The sequence below is a fragment of the Magnolia sinica genome, chromosome 10, assembly GCF_029962835.1.
Source record: "Magnolia sinica isolate HGM2019 chromosome 10, MsV1, whole genome shotgun sequence".
Lineage (NCBI taxonomy): Eukaryota > Viridiplantae > Streptophyta > Magnoliopsida > Magnoliales > Magnoliaceae > Magnolia > Magnolia sinica.
Genome location: NC_080582.1, coordinates 85,202,195 through 85,221,895, shown reverse-complemented (window position 1 = coordinate 85,221,895; position 19,701 = coordinate 85,202,195). Strand labels below are relative to the sequence as shown.

At 42.7% G+C, this 19,701-nt stretch overlaps 1 protein-coding gene across 1 annotated transcript; it reads left to right on the top strand.

Annotated features, from left to right (window-relative positions):
• Positions 1-1,137: 1,137 nt before the first annotated feature.
• LOC131217661 (uncharacterized) lies at positions 1,138-3,783 on the top strand. Its single transcript, XM_058212611.1, has 3 exons — positions 1,138-3,002; positions 3,385-3,556; positions 3,613-3,783. The coding sequence occupies exons 1-3, from the start codon at positions 1,138-1,140 to the stop codon at positions 3,781-3,783; spliced, it is 2,208 nt and encodes a 735-aa protein (XP_058068594.1).
• The last annotated feature ends 15,918 nt before the right edge of the window (positions 3,784-19,701 follow it).

The following is a 19,701-nucleotide window of genomic DNA, read 5'->3' as shown; positions in this document are numbered from 1 at the left end:
CATACCCACCCACAATCAGGGGGACACATCTCCACCACCAGCTAAACGACACAAGGGGCAAAAGCAGCCCATCCATTGGGTTGACAAGGAAAATGGCCTGCCCTTAATTGGATGAACGTTAAGGTCCCATCACAAGACGAACTTGAGGAGCTAGAAGGACTCCAACTCCTGGGCAAAGAGATCGAATCAGATTCTGACTCTGATCCCAGCCCAGCGGATATCATGGTCATCAGGACAGATGACCCACATGAACAGATAAAACAAAACAATAGGATCGGACGGGGGAAAGAACCACCATGGACAGTTGTCCCCCTAATGATCGAATCGGCCGGTGAACCATTCATGGATGCCGACCTCAAAAAAAAACGCCAATGTAAATAGCAGTTGGTATCCCGAACCAGAGCAAGACCAATCATGGTTTGCAACACCGTCCTGTTCGGGACACCTTGGCGACACAAAAAAATTAGAAAATTTTCAAAACACAAAAACATCACATATTCCCAAAAATAAAAAAAAAATCAGATATTCCTCAAAACCACAAAACATCAGAAAATTTTCAAAATACAAAAACAATAAAAAAAACTTTCAAAAATCACTGTGCCAAACACCTCGCACACATTGCAGGAGTTTAAGGTCGACTCGTATGATTTCGATCTAGAGTTGGACTTCGAACTCATGGGTTTGGATGAAGCCCTAGATGAGGGAAATGATGATACAACTCTCGAATTCGAGAATTCTCTCGAAAAGTTCGAAACAAAGGCCAATATTATAGCAGACGACTTCGAGGTTGTGAACTTAGGATCCGCAGAACTCCCTAGAGAGGTGCATATCAGAAGATCATTATCCCCGGAATACAAGCAGATGATGATCGAGTTTTTAAAACCAAGGTTGTCCAACTTTGCCTTCTCTTACGAAGATATGCCAGGCCTCGATGAAGATCTGGTGGTGCGTCATTTGCCAGCAAAGCCAGACATGAAGCCTATCAAGCAAAAGCTACGAAGAATGAAGCCAGAATGGGCCCTAAAGATTCGTGATGAAGTCATCAAGCAATACAACGCGGGATTCTTGGTAGTCTTCAACTACCCGGAATGACTCGCAAACATCGTACCAGTTCCAAAGAAGGATGGGAAAGTCAGGATGTGCATCGACTTCAGAGATCTCAACAAAGCACGCCCTAAAGACGATTTTCCTCTACCTCACATCGACACACTGGTAGATAACACTGCTGGACACAAGATCTTCTCTTTCATGGATGGTTTCTCCGGTTACAACCAGATCAAGATGGTCATCGAAGATCGAGAGAAGACTTCCTTTATTACACCATGGGAAACTTTCTGCTATCAAGTTATGCCCTTCGGACTGAAGAATGCCGGAGCTACATATCAACGAGTCATGACTGCCTTGTTCCATAATATGATAAACAAGGAGATGGAAGTTTACGTGGATGATATGATCGTCAAGTCTCGCACGATCGACGGACACTTCGAAGACCTTGAGAATCTCTTCAACAGGCTAGAAAAATTTAAGCTTCGCCTCAACCCGCAAAAGTGTGTCTTCGGTGCAACCGGGGGCAAGCTATTAGGTTTTATTGTCAGCGAAGATGGTATCCGGGTTGATGAGACTAAGACCAAGGCAATCATCGAAATACCGCCGCCTAAGACTGAAAAGAAAATTCGAGGCTTCCTCGGACAGATCCAGTATATCAGCCGATTCATCGCACAGCTCACTTCGGTCTGTGAGCCCATATTCAAACTGTTATGGAAGAACTCGCCAAAAGAATTGAATGACGATTGCCAAGCGGCCTTCGACAAGATCAAAAAATACCTGCTAAATCCTCCAGTGCTCATGCCACTTACTCCGGGTAGGCCATTATTGCTATATATCTCCGTCGCAGCAGAAGCAATTGGATATGTTCTTGGCCAACACGATGATACAGGAAGAAAAGAGCAAGCAATCTACTATCTAAGCCTACAATTCATAAGCTATGAAGCCAAATATTCTAGCTTAGAGAAAACGTGCCTTGCCCTAGTCTGGGCAACACAACGACTACGACACTATATGATCGCTCACCCGATCCTTCTGCTCGCTCGCATGAACCCGTTGAAATACTTGTTCGAAAAGCCGGCACTAACGGGTAGGATCGCAAAATGGCAGCTATTGCTTTCAGAGTTCAGCATCACTTATGTCACCCAGAAAGTAATCAAGGGGCAAACATTGGCCGACCACTTAGCAGCCCACTCTCTGCCGGATTATCAACCATTAAAGACCTTCTTTTTCGACGAGGATATTCTCCTGATTAAGGAGGAAGAAGGAAGAAAGGCAGGAGAGTGGACACTCTTCTTCAATGGAGCCATAAACTCAAAAGGAAGTGGAGTAGGTGACATACTTTATTCTCCTGAGGACGTCCCAATTCCCATATCCAGAAGGCTGGCATTTCAATGCACCAACTACGTAGCTGAATATGAAGCATGCATCGCTAGTATAAGAGAAACCATCATCCTCAATGTGAAGAAGTTAGGAGTCTTTGGAGACTCACAACTCATCATCAATCAGATAAATGGTGATTGGAAGACCAAAGATGAAAAGTTGATTCCATATCATGTCTACCTGGAAAATTTAGCCGAGGAATTCGAGGAGATCACATTCTCTTACATGCCCCGAATTAAGAACCAATTTGTAGATGCTTTGGCCACCCTCCCCTTAATGCTGGAAATTCCGAAAGGAGTTACTGAATGGGAACTCACCGTCGAACTCCAAGAGGAACCCGCATTCTGCCTACAGATTGATGAAGCAGAACCTCCCTCAAATGATCAGCCGTGGTACATGGACATCAAGAAATACCTCGAACATCAAAAGTACCAGGAAGGAGCAATGCCAGTTGATCGACGCACCATCCAATGGCTAGCGGCACAGTTCGTAATCACTGGGGGCATTCTTTACAAGCGATCCTTCAACCAAGTCCTTCTCCGCTGTGTGGATGAGACAGAAGCGGCACAGATCATGTTAGAAATCCATGAAGGACTATGTGGCCCACACATGAATGGACACATGATGGCAAAGAAGATCTTACGACTCGACTATTATTGGCTTATGATGGATATAAATTGTTGTAAACACGTTAGGAAATGTTTCAAGTGTCAAGAGCACGCAAACCAGATCCATGCCCCTGCTTCCGAACTCTACAACCTGATAGCACCATGGCCCTTCTCTATATGGGGACTAGATATTATCGGCAAGGTCAACCCCAAAGCTTCAAATGGGCATGAATACATTCTGGTGGCGGTAGACTACTTCACATAATGGATAAGAGGCAGCATCCTACACCACCATAGCAGCATCTCATGTAGTCAAGTTTATGAAGAACAACATCATTAGTCGCTACAGGGTCCCTCAGGCCATTATTACTGACAACGGAACTCCGTCCATCAATAAAAGGATGGGCGATTTCCTTGACAAGTTCAAGATTCAACGGCATCGGTCAAGCCCCTACCGTCCTCAAATGAACAGTGGGGTCGAAGCCGCAAACAAAGCTGTCATTCGCATACTGGAGAAGATGGTAAAGACATATCGTGATTAGTCAAAAATGCTTCTGCCTATTGGACGTCTGCACAGTCTGCTACAGGTGCAACTCCTTACGAACTCGTATATGGAATGGAAGCAGTACTGCCAGTCGAAATCGAAATCCCATCACTGCCGATATTGTTGGAAAGCGAAGTCGAGGAAGGCGAGTGGCAATACGCAAAATATGATCAACTGCATCTGGTAGATGAAAAGCGCATGTGAGCGCTAAGCCACTCCCAATGTTATCAAAGAAGGATCGCTCGAGCCTACAACAAGAGGGTCCAGAAGAGGAGTTTCAAGGTCGGCGACAAGCGTATCTTGTCACCGCATCTACCAGATCCCAGAGAAAAGTTTAAACCCTCGTGGGAAGGACCGCTAATCATTCGAGAAGTACTCCCAGGAGGTGCTCTCCGGCTTATTAATTTCCAAGGAGAGGATCTTTCTGAGCCCATCAACGCCAATAACATGAAAATCTATCATGGGTAACTATACCTAACCTTGTCAATGATTAACAATCGCAAAGCTGCATCCCTCACTCCCCCATCAAAAATAAAAAATGTATCCGCCACCTCTCCCATCAGAAACATCAATCGTCTCTCCCACAAAAGAAAGAAAAAAAAGAGAAGAAAAAAGCGAGAAAGCAGAAAGAAAGAAAAAAAAGAAAGAGAAAAAGAAAAGAAGATCTCAAAAAGAAGACCCAGAAAGGAGAGAATAAGCCTATACCACATCCCCCAAATAACCCAACCAGAAACCAGCTTACGATTGTAATCAAAGACAAGGACAGAAAGGTAACTAGTCGGCCGGCTATGAAAGAGGTCTCTCCATCTCCCACAGCACTTAAAAAAAACAGAGAGAGAAGGACATGTCTAAGAAAAAAGGGCTAGGTGAAAACCCGAAAGGGCGCCTCGAGTAAAAACAGCGAACATGTAACGGACTTGGTGAAAACCTGAAAAGGCGCCAAGGGTAAAAATAGCACAACTGTCAAGGGGCAGGTAAGATCAAAAACCTGAGACGTAGTGAAAATCTGAAAGGACACTATGGGCAAAAACGACGGGAAGAACTAGACGTAGTGAAAACCCGAAAGGGCATTACGAGCAAAAATGACTAGAAAAAGGAAAAAATAAAAATAAAAGTGCAGGCACAGAAGAAGTCAAGGCAGCAAGCACCACAGCGAGATATAAAGGAAAGATCAACTATAGATCAATTCTCTATCAAACTCTGCTCAAATCCGGGGATGTGATTCCAGACACCCTTTCAAGGAACTAAGACCCTAGGAACACAATCTAGGATATTGCATACAACATGGGCTAAGCTTAAGATTCTGATCCCAATCATCCAAAGCATAAATCCAAACACAAGCGTACATTGACAAATTTGGCACAAAATAAAAATATTTCATCCTTCTTACAAATACACTGTTTTTCTTTCTTTTTATATCAAAAACAAAATCCTTCATGCATACAAAAATAAGCAGTCGATCGAAAAAAGGGATCAAAGGTAAGCTCCTACCTCTCATACAGTGATAATTTCTGTCTGAGCCTCTCTACCTCCTTGCGCAGGTAGAAGACCCCATCCCTCTTTAGACGATGTGCCACAAACATACTCTCGTCATATCGTCGTCCCACGGCGAGCCGACGAGCCATATCCTCACAAGTGTGGCGGAGGACAGCGACCTCAAAAATCAGGTGACCATGTGTGGCTAGTAAGAAAGACGGATCAATGAAATGACGTTCCTCGAAAGCCTCAAACGAATCATCAACGCACGAGGAGGAGGAAGCAGCATCGCCCACCATGTCCTTATCAGCAATCTCGTCCTCCAAATGCCAACCAGGGACCTGACGATATAATGACTGTTCTGCCACTCATCGCCGGTACAGTACGGTTGCCTGAGGAGGAGCCCAAGACTCGAGCTCCAACATCATCGCATCCAAGGAGCCCTGCCAGGAAATCCAAACTCGCCTATACAAAGCAGGCAAATCAGAAAGAAGAGGAGCATGACCGAATCCTAAGAAAGCAAACTCTGGAACATCCTCCCAAAAGCCGAACTGTCGAAGGAAGCGTACAGGATGATAGGAGCAGTACCCCCGAAGCCCCAGCAGCAGTAAAGAAGTACGAGCAATACTACAAATCAACAGAGAGCGATGGAGCCAGGGAGCCTCCCAACTGATCTCCCACCCTCGCAGCTGAGTGAGCATACAATGGTATAGTGACTCAGTAGCCTCAGCACCAAGGGGAAGGTTGTCAAGCAACAAGCGTAGCACATCACCGCGATGGGAGTGCGGCCATAAAAGCTGAGGGGTCATGAACAGATGCTCCCACAACCAAACCTGCAAGGAAATACGTTTCAAACTTAGGCTACAAGCAGGAAAACAGTGCTAAGTAAGGAAGAGGAAAAGAGCAGAGAATACCTAAAGGAATGCACAACCCCGGAGGATGTAGGTTCGCCCTAACGAACACTCGGTCTGCCCTAAAAAAAGCTCCGCCACCACCACAGAAATGATGCTCCTGCGATACAATACACGACGGAATACGTCCAATAAAGCTGCCAAAGAGGACTATCGCCAGCTAGAGAAGAGCAGCTCAACCTAAACACAGAATACTAGTGCATTCAGGCACTGGAGCTGGCGATCTGACCCAGGACCACCACGAGCAATGGAGCAGCGATCATACAAGACCTCAAGCGAAAGCTCGCCAACCCTGCCCTCTGCAGTTGGAAGAGCGACAAGAAATCTGAACCAGGAGATCAGATCAGTGAAATGAACTAGCTCGGACGCAGGAATGTAAGGCTCTCGGGTGAGAGGAAGACCAGACAGGCGCAAGAGCTCCTCCAGTGACGGTCCCAACTCCAGGTCATTGAAGGAAAATAGGTTCAGAGACGGAATCCAATTATACAACGCCGCGCTCAACATCCGCCAGTCTAAGCGAACCCTATGGAAATGAAGAACCTCTCTGAAGCCTAAGGAGCCCAACTCAAAGATCTCGGACTCGGTCAAGCTTTCTATCTAAAAGTGCAGTCGCTCAGAGCAAGAGACACGTGGCTACAATCAACAGCTCTGGACAGGGACGCCCTCAACAATCTGGACTCCCGGGTCAGTAGGAGAATCGTCAACAATGGGCATCCCCTCGTCCAGCAAGTCTATCTCATGATGGCGAAAGAAGCCAGCATCGCCCATCGCATCGCGCAAGGTGTCCTGGAAAGCCGCAATGAGTGGGCTTGAGCCGCCAGACCACTATGTCAGGAGCTATCTAAAACACACAAGCACTAGGGGCCGCAACACCCAAAGTGTCCCAATGGCTGACAGGACCAACACCCTAAGCCACGACCACAACTTCCTGCCCAAACAATGCCTCGGTGTCCGCACCAAAAAGCTGAGCCAAGCAGTCTACAAGAAGTTCATCACCTGCCAAATCCAAACTGCTTGGGCCACCAAAATAGGGCCCGCCACCCATAGACATCACTCCATCAACAAGTCATCCACCATCGCCATGCTACCATCTACACCACCCATAGACATCACTCCATCAATCAAGCCATCTCCTACCATCACCACACTATCCTCACCACCCAAACCATCCGTCCTCATATCCATAAATCCTAACGGCCCATCTAGTATGGATCCGTCAAACCCACCAAAACCTCTCATCCTATCCAACCCAACCTCACATCCTCCATTAATGGTGGTAGGAGTAATGCCATAAATGGCATTGATCTCCCTAAAAGAACCCATTACTCCCACACCAATCTCTATTAACTCATCCATAAATGGGTCCCCTCCACCATTATTGGACCCACCTACCTCTTCACCACTCATGAACCCCTCAATACCCCCATCATGGCTGGCCATAATCGGTCCAAAAGAAGAAAAACAAAGAGGAAAAAGGACAAAGAGAAGGGAGGATGGGACAAAAGGGAATATGATCGGACAGACAGAGGCAGGGAAGAATATCCAGAAAAGGGGAAAGAGAATGAACAGAGAAGAAGGGTACTCGCTAGAAGAAAAGATGAACGGAGGCAGCACCCCGATTACCGCCTGCGGTACTCCAATCACCGCCCTCAGAACTGACATTTTTGCATCACGGTAGCCCGATTACCGCCCGTGGCAGTCCGACTACCGCCCGAGCCCACTTTTGGGCAAATTTCGAGCAAGGTCCGCTCCGGAAGGCCAGAACCCAAGAACAAACATCCGTACACTCAATTGGGATCGTAAAGGTGATCAAAAGCAACGATCAAAAGGGGAGCAACGTTGATCAACTGAGATTTCATATAAACATGAAAATTAAACATCTAAGGATACAAGATTACATGACAAGATAAGCTAATCATCAGGGAGATAAGTGTCTATATCCTTGCGGTGAAAATAGGGGCCCAAGATCCCTCCTCCACCAAAACGTGCGCCGCGCGACCAAAAGCATGTTTGGGACAGCGGGCTATCCTCAAGGGCTGCTATGAGAAGACTGGTCCTTCCTTTGGACCAGCAGACAATACCCAAAACAAAAAATGAGTTTTTTACCAAAACAACCCCTAGATTTTTAAAATTACCAAAACAGCCCCTGAAATTAAAAAAAAAATCCTATATTTTCCGAAAAACCCCAGGAATTCCAAAAAAAAAACTCGAAAATTTCCAGAAATTTCCAAAAAAATCTCCAAAACCTCTCAAATTCCAAAAAATTCCTAAAATTTTCAGAAAATTCTCAAAATCCCGAAATTACCAAATTGCCAAAAATAGAACAAATCCCCAGGGAGTATAGCCTTAAAAAGGACACTTCTTCTAACCCATCAAGCCTCATTAATTTATTAGTGGAGGCCATCTGACTTTTCTACAAATAAAAACCGAACGACGATGCCCACCCGCGAAATTGAACGGATATTTTTCAAAAAAAATCTAAAAATATATATTTCAAATAAAATCTCCAAGGAATCTAGCTCCAAAGGGAATAGCTTTCAAATAAAGTTTTCAAAACCGCACGCGGCTCGCAGAACACTGAGGAATCTTCCATATTCTCCAGTTGCGGCCAGTGCACACAGCTAAATGAGATTTGATCTCTTCCAGTTTCCCCGAAGGACGATTGAATCCGTACATGATACATGTACGATTGGCCCGATCTTTTTATCTAGATAATCGTACAAATGCTAGTAAAAATGAATGGATTTATCTCTAAAAAGAACCATCAAACTCGAAGTGACAACAATCCATTGTAACCAAAGTATCAGAATCAGCAGACTGCATGGCAATAGATTTCCTGCACATACCTAGTTCAAGATGTTTGAAAATTTTGATTGAGTCCAAGTCGGCATAGTGAGTTCCCCGTAAGGCCGCACCAACGCGCAGGGCAGCTAACTACTTTGACAATCAAACAAACCGAATACTCCTAGGGTGATTACGTAGCAAAGGAACAACAGACCAAACAGTATGGGAATTCTCGTAAAGCCGCGACGAATGCGCAAAAGCCCTTACTTTTCAGACTTACCCTCTAATGCTATTAACAATCTGACGTGAAAGGGTTGTGATTGGTGATCCATAAAGTCGTGACGAATACGCAGGAGGCAATCATAACGTTTTCCTCAACCATCATGATATGTGCAAGTCATCTCTTTTCCAAACAGTCGACTGACAATGATACAATGGCAGGTAACAGATTCAAGTCACTACCCTTTTTTTCTGACCAGAAGGGTGGGGTGTCCACTCGCTTTGACCTTCGGTTGCTCGCAACCTCGGTCAAAGAGGGACATCTGTAGACACCCCACCCATGTTACACCTTGAGAAGGCTAAGACTATCTGGGAACCATGATCATACCTTGAACCAAACCTTAATCACAGCCCAAACCAAACCCTGACCAAAAAGTCCCCAAACCCCCAATCCGCAACCTGAAATTGTGATCCAAACCGTTCAGCACACATGCAACCCTGCCTATACCCTATATCCTAACCAGGACCCCCTTTTACCCAAGCTTACCCATTTGTCAGAGCCGCAAAACCCAAAAGAAGACCTCCAGGAGAACCCGCACAACGCACAAAACCCATACATGTAAACCCAGCCCGGGCGGCAGTCTGACTGCCGCAAGCGGTAATCTGACTACCGCCTGCGGTACTTCGAATGCCGCCCCTCGCAGCCCACGTGTGGACAGCTGTCCCACCGCTCAAAAGTCAACTTTCCTCCGAATTTACCCCTTCAGCCTTTACTATTTACCTTTTTACCAACCCCAACAACTAATGAGAGCATGCCATGTGGCATTCCTCTCTCCTCAACTACTCATATGCTGCCATGTCATCTTTTAACCCTCTCAAACTCAGCAATTACAGCAATGCCATTAGAAAAGGCTATAAATAGCCTTCTCCTCTTCACATTTCTATCAACAACTCTTCACTTCCAAGCTTAAGTGAGAAGGAGAGAGAGAGGGAGAGAGAGAGGAAGAGAGTGAGGGTGAAGAGATGCTCCCAAGCCTTCAAGTCTAGATTTTTCAACTATCTTCTTAGCCCACTCCTTGCCTTCCTAACCTCCTAGCCTAGCCCAGTTGATCATAGTTCAACCCACATCCTAGCCTACTCAAGATTAAGCCAAGGATCCATTTACATACAAGCATTCATCATGACATATACTCCCTTCTCAACACCCCTGCTTCTCTAGATTTCTAGTGAACATATGCTCTGTGGCTTGTCGTACATCGGATCCTGTCACATCAGAAATTTCTAGTGATCTAGTCCATTTTTTTAGTCATTGCATAAGCATCATCACATCCGCCTTCTAGACACGCCGTTGGACGTATGCTCTGTGGCTTGCCGAAATGTCGAATCTTATCACATCAGAAATCCATATGTGTGCCTAGTCATTTCCCGACCACATCATCCATCCCTTGAGATTGTTTTACCACACAAAGTAGAGACCGTACGTTTGTACGAGCAGATAGGGTGCCTAACACCTTCCCTCTTTGTAACCGAGGTCCCTTACTCGGAATATCGGATCACAGACCAGGAGTCAATTTAAGGTAGGGAAGTCTTCGGATTTCCCCCCCTTACAAATTTCGTGGTTCTAGCCGACCGCAAGATTTTGAGATTTTTCGGCTAGTGGCGACTCCAACATCCATAATCAGCTTATCACCCCCCTAATCACATCACAAATATAAAATCAGCATGGAAGCCGATTTTCAATGTCTACACATGTAAACCAATTATACTTTAAACTATTTTTAGGTGTAATGTGTTTATAGTTTAAAAAATTACAGGCATCCAAACGACCCTTAAATGAATGAGGAGTAAATGACATTTGAAATTCAAATATTTTATTTGGATGGGAGCAAATGAGAGAAATTGTAGTGGATTGGAATTTTTTAATATGTTCATTGGAACAAGTGTTATATTCCAAACTAGCTTTAATATTTTAAATTAGTGTAAATATGTGATATTTAACAGAATGATTGTAATAAGCCCATTGAAATATGTACTTCAGTATTTTTAAAAAAATGAAGAAATTTTAAAGCCTAACGAGCCACAAACATAAGGATTACAAACAACCAACTTGCCAACGCGAATATAAGGATTACAAACAATAAACTTATTAACGTTTTTAAACTTCTCAATTAGAATGTAAACTTTTGGACAGTTTGGATCATTATATTAGTGTGTTTTTAGTGATGTAGTCAATAATTAGATTATTTCATAATATCATTAACATTCTATGTCTATAGCAGACATGTGCATAGCGGCACTTTCATGTACTCATGTGATTCTTTAAAGGAGCTCAAAAAGGCAGTTCACCTCCTTTACTTTTGAATCCTCTCTTAGAAAAATGATTTTATTTACAAGTCCATTTACTCACTTTTAAATCCTCTCTTAGAAAGATGATTTTATTTACAACTCCCTATCTCATTTCATTTTATTTCAATGCATTTACTTCCATCATTTATGTCCATCAAAACGACACTATCTCAATATAATCTTTTCCTTCTTTTATAGTCTTGTCTTATTCAAGCCACATTGTTTGCTAGCTTGGAATTGAGATCCACGTCTAAAAGAAATTATTTTTGTTTAGCGCAATGCAATTTAGGTGGATTTCATTTATGATAGAATTAAAAATTCCAAAAAGGTGACTTCTATATAAAAATAAATAAAAATCTAAAAGGTTGGATGTAAAATCAGAGAAATCCTCTCTTAATCACTCCCTCCTCTTTACGGGGTCCTCTTCTTAAAAATTCAAGTTGCTAAACATATCGTCCTTCACAAAATTGAAAATCTGGACCACCAAATACAATAATGAAAACCTCATATTGGATTTTTAAGTCAAAATTCAAATTTAAGGTGCCAAACCACTTATAATTTAATAGGTATGCATAATACGGAGAAATGCTTCAAAACTATTTTGAATCTCAAGCATAAATACTCAAAATTTCCAACCTGAATTTGCTAGAGTAAAACCCCAAACGGTCTGGCGTTTTCTAACCTTACCCAAACTCGATCGGATCCAGTCCCGAACCCAAGTCGCAGCCCTACAAAAAGGTGTGTTCGGAACCTAGGTTAGGAGTGATAGTCAGCTGACATGGCACAGCCCAACTGTTGAAAGTGCATTGTATTTCGGAGGTGTCTTGACACCCTGTGGGCCCAATAACTAACTGAAATGGATGTGTTGGTGCACCAAGCCAATGGGCGACAACAGGTCAGAATTGGGTCAGCCCGAGCGTGGTCCATTTACTAAATGGTCCAAGAATTGCAACCCAAACCAAACCCATAAACCCTGTGGTCCTGTCCTGGTGCAACCCATTTAATAGCAATCTAAGTTGGGTACCGCAGTCCTGACCTAACCTCACTTGGATCTAATAATGGAATATGAAGCTAAAATTCATTGCCTGCTCGCCCAATTAGTGAATACAAACAAAAAAATGCATACATTATGTGTCTAATCTTTGGGTTTTGGGCTGGGGAGGGAAATCCGTTACTCGAAATCTAAATGGAAACGCACCTCCTTGCAACTCTCCGAAAGGACTTTGTTTTCAAGGACAGTCTGTAAGCCTACATTGTGATGGTGGCTTCATAAGGATAAAAAGGGGGTAGATGGGTTCTCTATTTTCAGCTCACATTTCCCAAGTTTAAAAGAGCTCATGCTATTCAAAAGAAATGGAATTTCCCCGTCTTGTTCAAAATTAGGTTTTCACGATGGAAGAATTCTTTCCTCCATCTCTGATTCCACACTGTGACCCACACCGGCTTTGTGTGACTGTAGTGAGAAGTAATTGGTGATGATTTATTCTTAGGTTGAACAACTAATCTTTATTGTATTGGGCATCATATTGGAGAGGGAAAATGGGATCTGCTCAAATCATCATATAGGTCCTCCCTTTCTCGTAACAGTTATGCCTTAGGTACACCTGGAGTTTTACAAGATGTACAGAACCGTGATTGGGATGTATTCTAAGGGTTTCTAAAATGTCGTAGCATTTCAAATGGTGTAGCAAGGGTGAGATTCGAAGTTGTTCAAATCGAATAAGTTTTTTCTCTTTGTAATTTCTGCTTTCATAGTGATCATTTATCGTTTTGTGGCATGATTTTTTTTCCGAAGGAATTTTTTTTACGTTAAAATCACTGTGTTCTTCTTTCTTTTGTTTGGTGTTATTGGATAACTATCCTTGATTCATCTTTGTATGCATCCATGGTTCCCCAACATACATTTACTGGATCACAGAGAAAGGTTCTGATTTTTCAAGCTCGCCTTCCCGTAGCAGTTATCCCCTAGGCACACTTGCAGTTTAACAGGATGTACAGACCCAGGAATTTATTGCAAGTACCACCTTTGCTGTGGAGATGGACCTTCTGATGCAACATAAATAAGGATACACAACCCCAGCCATGCCACCCGGACCATGTGTTAGCTTCAACGGAGCCCAACTGATTCTTATTTAAATAGGTCACATTTCTGTCACAAAATAGGCTCAGTATCATATCAATGGGCCCAAACACATAAATAAATGTTTATGAATCATAGCCGTATAAACGAGAATTAGACGCTGCTCATGTTAAAGTACTGAGAATTATTCCTTATAGCTCTGGATCACAATCAACGGTGCATAAACGGCACTGATGAAAAATTGACCGATAAATATCAGCCATTATTTTCATTTTATTAATGGGGAATGATCACTTGCATTCAAACCTACGTGGGGCCACCTGTGGTGAGTGTGTGTGGAATCCAAACCCTGCATCTGGTGAGCCTCCTTCTCATAGGTAGGAGACATCCTTGCTGCGGTCAAAAACTCAGGTCGGACACACCCCAGGGAGCCATGCACTATCATTCCTAAAACTTATTAGATCTAAAGTCTGGAATGGCTTGAGTTTTGGTGTGTCCAGCTTAAAAGTGGGGTCCACTTTGATGAACACATTGTATATCCAGCTCATTTTAGGGCATGGCTGAAAAATAAAACCAATCCAAATCTTATGTGGACCACACCACAAGAAACGGTGGTGCTTAAATGCTAAAAAAGTTTTGGATTAAGCTGATATTTGTGTTTTCTCTTCATCCAGTTCTGAATGGCAGATAAACATTAGGGTTGGCCCTGGGAAGTTTTTTTTATGGCCTGCATTCAATCACTATTGTTTCATGTGGTGTGGTCCACTTGAACTCTTGATATATTTTGATTTTGGAGTCGCTAACTAAAATGAGCTGGCAAAATGGATGGATTGCATGGATATACAACACATACATTAAGGTGGGCCCACGGTCACGGCCTCACCGAATCTGCGTTGCTGGAGCTCACCTTAGCTACCATATAAACAATACAGTGGACCCCGCGCTCCATCCGGAAGTATCTACGGTGGGCATCTCCTCCCAAATGTCCCCCATTTTACCTCTTGGCGTGGCCAACCTGTTTAATGGATCAGGCTAGATTTCAGCTCCTAACCCTAACACTAGGAGGAGCATCTGATGAACGGATTGGATGGAACTCAAACACCACAGTGGGCCCCACACTGGTCAAATGTATGGTAATTACTGTAGATTTGGAGCATGTGATCATTCCCCAGCCTCAATAGTGGCTGTTGGATAATGGAATAATGATGGATGGTTATCCACACACAATTCTTGGATAATGGAATAATGATGGTTGTCCACACACAATTCTTTTTTTCTTTTTCTTTTTTAAATGAGAAATGATAAGATACAGCATACATGGATATTTGTAGAATATCCAGTCCGTGAGAAATGTAGGCCACACCATAATAATCACCAAATATGAAGATCCGGCCAATCCTCTCATCAAATAGGGTGCAATATCAAATCAATGGACAACCATTATTATGATTCGGATTACTGGTGTGGCCCAGCCCAAATGTTTGGATTGGATTGGTTTCTAAATCACTGATCATCATGGTTCCGCCCACATTTTCCATGGATTGGATATTCTACATTTATGCCACGCTGGCTTAAAAAAGAGGCTGTATCATAACTTAAGATACAACCGCTGTTCTGATAATTTCTATTTTTAAACATTAATAGAAGTGCTACGTGTATTGCGTATAATTGCGTTTTATTAATAAAAGACGTCCATTATTTTCTGTGGGACCCGATCATGTTCCCATTCCTCAGTTTGATAATGGCCACTATCATTGCCTTTATAACGGCAGTGGGCTATGACGGAGGAGAGGGGATTGCCTCTGTGCCCGGAGCTGTGTGGGGTCCATACAGATCTCCGTGACAAATCCAATCCGTACATCTGTTTTGAAATAATACAATAGGACAGGATTCTAAAAATAAGGAAGATCCAATATTCATGTGGGTCATACCACACGAAACAGTGGGGATTGAACGACAGGCAGTGACAGAAGCTATATATCAGGATAATATTTGTTCCTACCGTTTATCTGATTGGAAATAATTCTATGAACGGTTTGGATGGTATATAAACATTATCATAAGCTCCAGGAAGGTTTCAACGGTGGACATTGCTGGTCCCACTGTTTTGTTGGTGTGGCCCATTTAAATTTTGATCTTCGTTATCTTTAGATGTCCTATTGTGGTCTTTTAAAACAGGTAAATGGAGTCGATTTGACATGGACATGTCTGTCAGCCCCACATAGCTAGGGGTGTACACGAACCGAGCTAGCTTGGTTAGCTTGCTCGGCTCAACTCGACTCGAAAAAGCTTGATTTGACTCGGTTCAAAGCTGAGTATCGAGCTGATTGTTTTAGCTCAAAAATGAGTTCGAGCTAGCCCTAGCTCGACTTGACTCAGATCAAACCCAGCTTGCATCGAACTCAAATCGAACCGATTTGATGACTCGGTTACTTTGATATTGATGTTGCTCACCAAGTGTTTGATGAAATGACTCAAAAAAGTGTGGCTGGTGGCAAGAAAGGTATGTATATGAAATCAACACCTTCTTTTTCTTGAATTTTATATTGCTTAGAAGGTGTTTGTTAAAATACTTGTAAAATTGTTGCTGCTATCTCAAATATAGCCAGATTTTGAAGGTGTGGACCAAGTGTTTGTGAAAATGCTTCAATGACTAACTAGGCTTAATCTTAGATCGAACTCAGCCCAAGGTAGCCTGAGCTGTTGACCAAATCGAGCTGAGCTGGCCAGTCAAGCTTGCGGACCGAGCTAGGCCAAGTTTGAGCTGAGGTCAGCTAGTGGCTGAGCCAAGTTGAGCTGAGGCCAGCTCGACTCAATTCGACTTGATGTACATCCCTACATAGCCGTGGGCACGGAGATCTCGGGTAAACCGCTCCCACTGAGACCTTCAAATTTCTAAGGAAAATGAGTTGCCTTGTGCGCTGTGGGGCCATAATGACGTAATCATTTTATCCATGCCTTCCATCCATTTTACCAACTCATATTTTATGAAATAAATATGGAAATGAAGAGATCCAAAGGTCATGTGGACCACATCATAGGAAACAGTAACAGTAGTGATTGAACGCCAGCGATTGAAATTTTTTTGAGAGTGGTAAGCTGACATTTGTGTTTTCCCCTCATCCATATCCGTGAAACCTTATGACCTTACGAATAGGTAGGTTTCAATGGTGAGTATCATTATCCCACTGTTTCTAGTGGTGTGGTCGACTTTAGCTTTGCATCTGCTTCGTTTTTGGGTTCATGGCCTAAAATGAGCTGAAAAACCGGATGGACGGAGTGGATATAAAACACATGCAACAAAGTGGGCCCCACGCTCCCTGCTACCAAGGATATTGAGGAGTCCTCTTTAGGGCGGGTACGACCGCATGGTTCTGCTAGCACCCCTATTCTGAGTTTCGGAACTTAAAAGTGGTGTGTATATGACATCAAACCATCCAAAAGGTGTGGCCCACCATGGATTGTTAGAGGTGCCAAAAGGAGGCAGATCCAACCATCAGGTACGCCGCACCATAAGAAACAGTGGACCCACAAATGCCTCCAAATGATTGGATTGACCTGATTGTTAATCATCCATGTGTATGGTGGATGAGTTGCTGTTCAGGTGCACCGTTTCGCGTAGGCTAGGTGTAACTGTATCATTGTAAGGTTGATCTACGCTCCACTATAATATATGTATTTCATCCATGACCTCCGTCCATTTTTCCGGCTCACTTTACTCATTAAAATAAAAATTAGGCAGACAAAAATCTCAAGTGGACAACACCACATGAAACAGTGGTGATTGAACGTTCATCGTTAAAAACTTCTCAACAGCCACAGAAGTTTTGGATTAAGCTGATATTTGTATTTTTCATTAATCCATGTTTGTGTGACCTAATAAAAAAGTTATATGTCAAATAAACATTACAGTGGGCCTTATTAAGTTTTCTTATGATGGCGGTTAAATCACCACTGTCTCCTATGATACGGTACATCTGAGATTTGGATTTGCCTAAAATAAATTAAAAATAATAATAGTAATAGTGGTCAGTGCTCAGTGGGCCATAACATGATGTATGTGTCTCATCCATGCCGTCCATTCATTTTTCTGGATAATTTTATGATATGAACCCAAAACTGAGTTAGATCAAAATCTCAAGCAGGCCACATAGTGTTGATTGAACTCTTACCATTGAAAACTTCTTGATGCTACAAAAGTTTTGAATCAAGCTGATATTTATTTTTTACCTTCATCGAGCCAGCCAGTATAAGCTGATCTAAAGGTTTGATGTAAAATAAACATTACAGTGGGTCCTAAGAGGTCTTTAATGGTAGGCATTCAACCATTACTGATTTTGATTTTGAATTGCATCATTTATGGGATAACGTATTAAAATGACGTGTAAAAATGGGTGGATGTGTGAATAAAACACATAGATCATGGTGGGAATCACGAAGCAACGACCTGCATCACTCTATGGGCCCCATCATGATGTAATTATTTCATCCATGCTGTCCATCTATTTTTTCAAATCATTTTATATTATTGTACCAAAAATGAGATACATCGCAATCTCAAATGGACCACATGACAGGAAACAGTGTTGAATGAGCGTCAACCGTTAAAAACCTTTTGGGGGCTATAAAAGTTTTGGATCAAGCCGATCTTTTTTTCCCCTCGTATGACCTAATCAACAGATTGGATGTCAAATAAACAGTACAGTCGGCCTTAGAAGGATTTTAATGGTGGATATCCAATCACAATTGTTTTCCTGTGGTGTGGTCCACCTGAGATTTATATCCCTTTAATTTTTGGTACAAAGACCTAAAATGATCTGTAAAAATGGATGAAACACATACATCATTGTGGGGCCCACAGAGCACCGACCATCAGCCCGCCAATCCTTTTCCGTTGGATAGTGCAGGGGTCACTACGGAAACCGAGTCATATCTATCGTTCCTTGTGCGGTGTCATTGCAGATGTGATGTTCAATCAATCCAAGGAAAAATAAATAAAAAAAGGCTATGACAAGATAAACTGACATTCGTTGCTCCCTAACCAGCGGATGAGATGAGATGGATATTGAATAAAAACCATGTCATCTTTGAAGTTATTTCTTATTGAATGGACCGTCAGACAAGGAAATGCTCTTTTGCATTTTTTTTTTTATATATATATAATCGATGATTATGTCTTTGTAGACATATGCTAGGCCCACACGTGTAGTCTTTTTACTATAGGTGGGACATTGATTAAATCTTCCTTACTAAAAAATGGAGATGCTTCGCTGCTAAGTTAGCTACAATGTATTTGGATGGTTAAAACAATTACATATGCTTACCTCTCCATTTGTTATATTAATAAAAATTCATTCATTCCTTTGCATTGATAAATAATACCCCACGTTTTTTGACATCGATATAGTAGTATGAGGTGGACTTCTCCTCAATTAAAGGATGATTTTAAATGTGAAATCGCATTATTGTCACTTTATCATATTAATCCTTCCCCTCCCTGCCTTTTCTCTCTTTCTAACTTGCCCAGGGATGGCCTCTCTCTCTCTCTCTTATAGGGGTGTACATCGAGTTGAACCAAGTTGAGTTGGCCTCCGCTCGACTCGGCTCGACCACTGGCTGACCTCAACTCGAACTCGGCTTGGCTCGATCCTCGAGCTTGACTGGCCAGCTCGGCTCGGTTTAGTCAACAGCTTGGGCCGAGTTTGCCATTGAAGCATTTCCACAAACACCTGGACTACACCTTCAAAATCCTTCTATATGTGAAACAGAAGCAATGGTTTTGTAGGTATTATATCAAACACCTTCTAAGCAACATAAAAACTAAGAAAAAAAATTTGTATTTGTTCCATGTACATACCTTCTTTGCCACCAACCACACTTGGTTGAGTCATTTTATCAAACACTTGGTGAGCAACATCAATGGCAAAGTAACCGAGTCATCGAACTGGTTCGATCCGAGTACGATTCGAGCTGGATTCGATCCGAGTTGAGTCGAGTTGGGGCCTGCTTGAACTCGGCTCAAACTCAGCTTCAAACCGAGTTGAATCAAGCTTTTTTGAGTCGAGTTGAGCGAGCTAACCGAGCTAGCTTGGTTCTTGTACACCCCTACTCTCTTACCTAAATGAATGTTGATTGTGTAGTGAATCACTCGACACCTTTTACCATGGGGTGAGTATTCATTATAGCCCATCATGATGTCTATGTCTTATCTATGCTTGTTCATATGCTTTTTAACCTCATTTTAGGACACAAGACTAAAATTAAAAAGTATGCAAAGCCCAAGTGAACCACGTAAAAGGAACAATA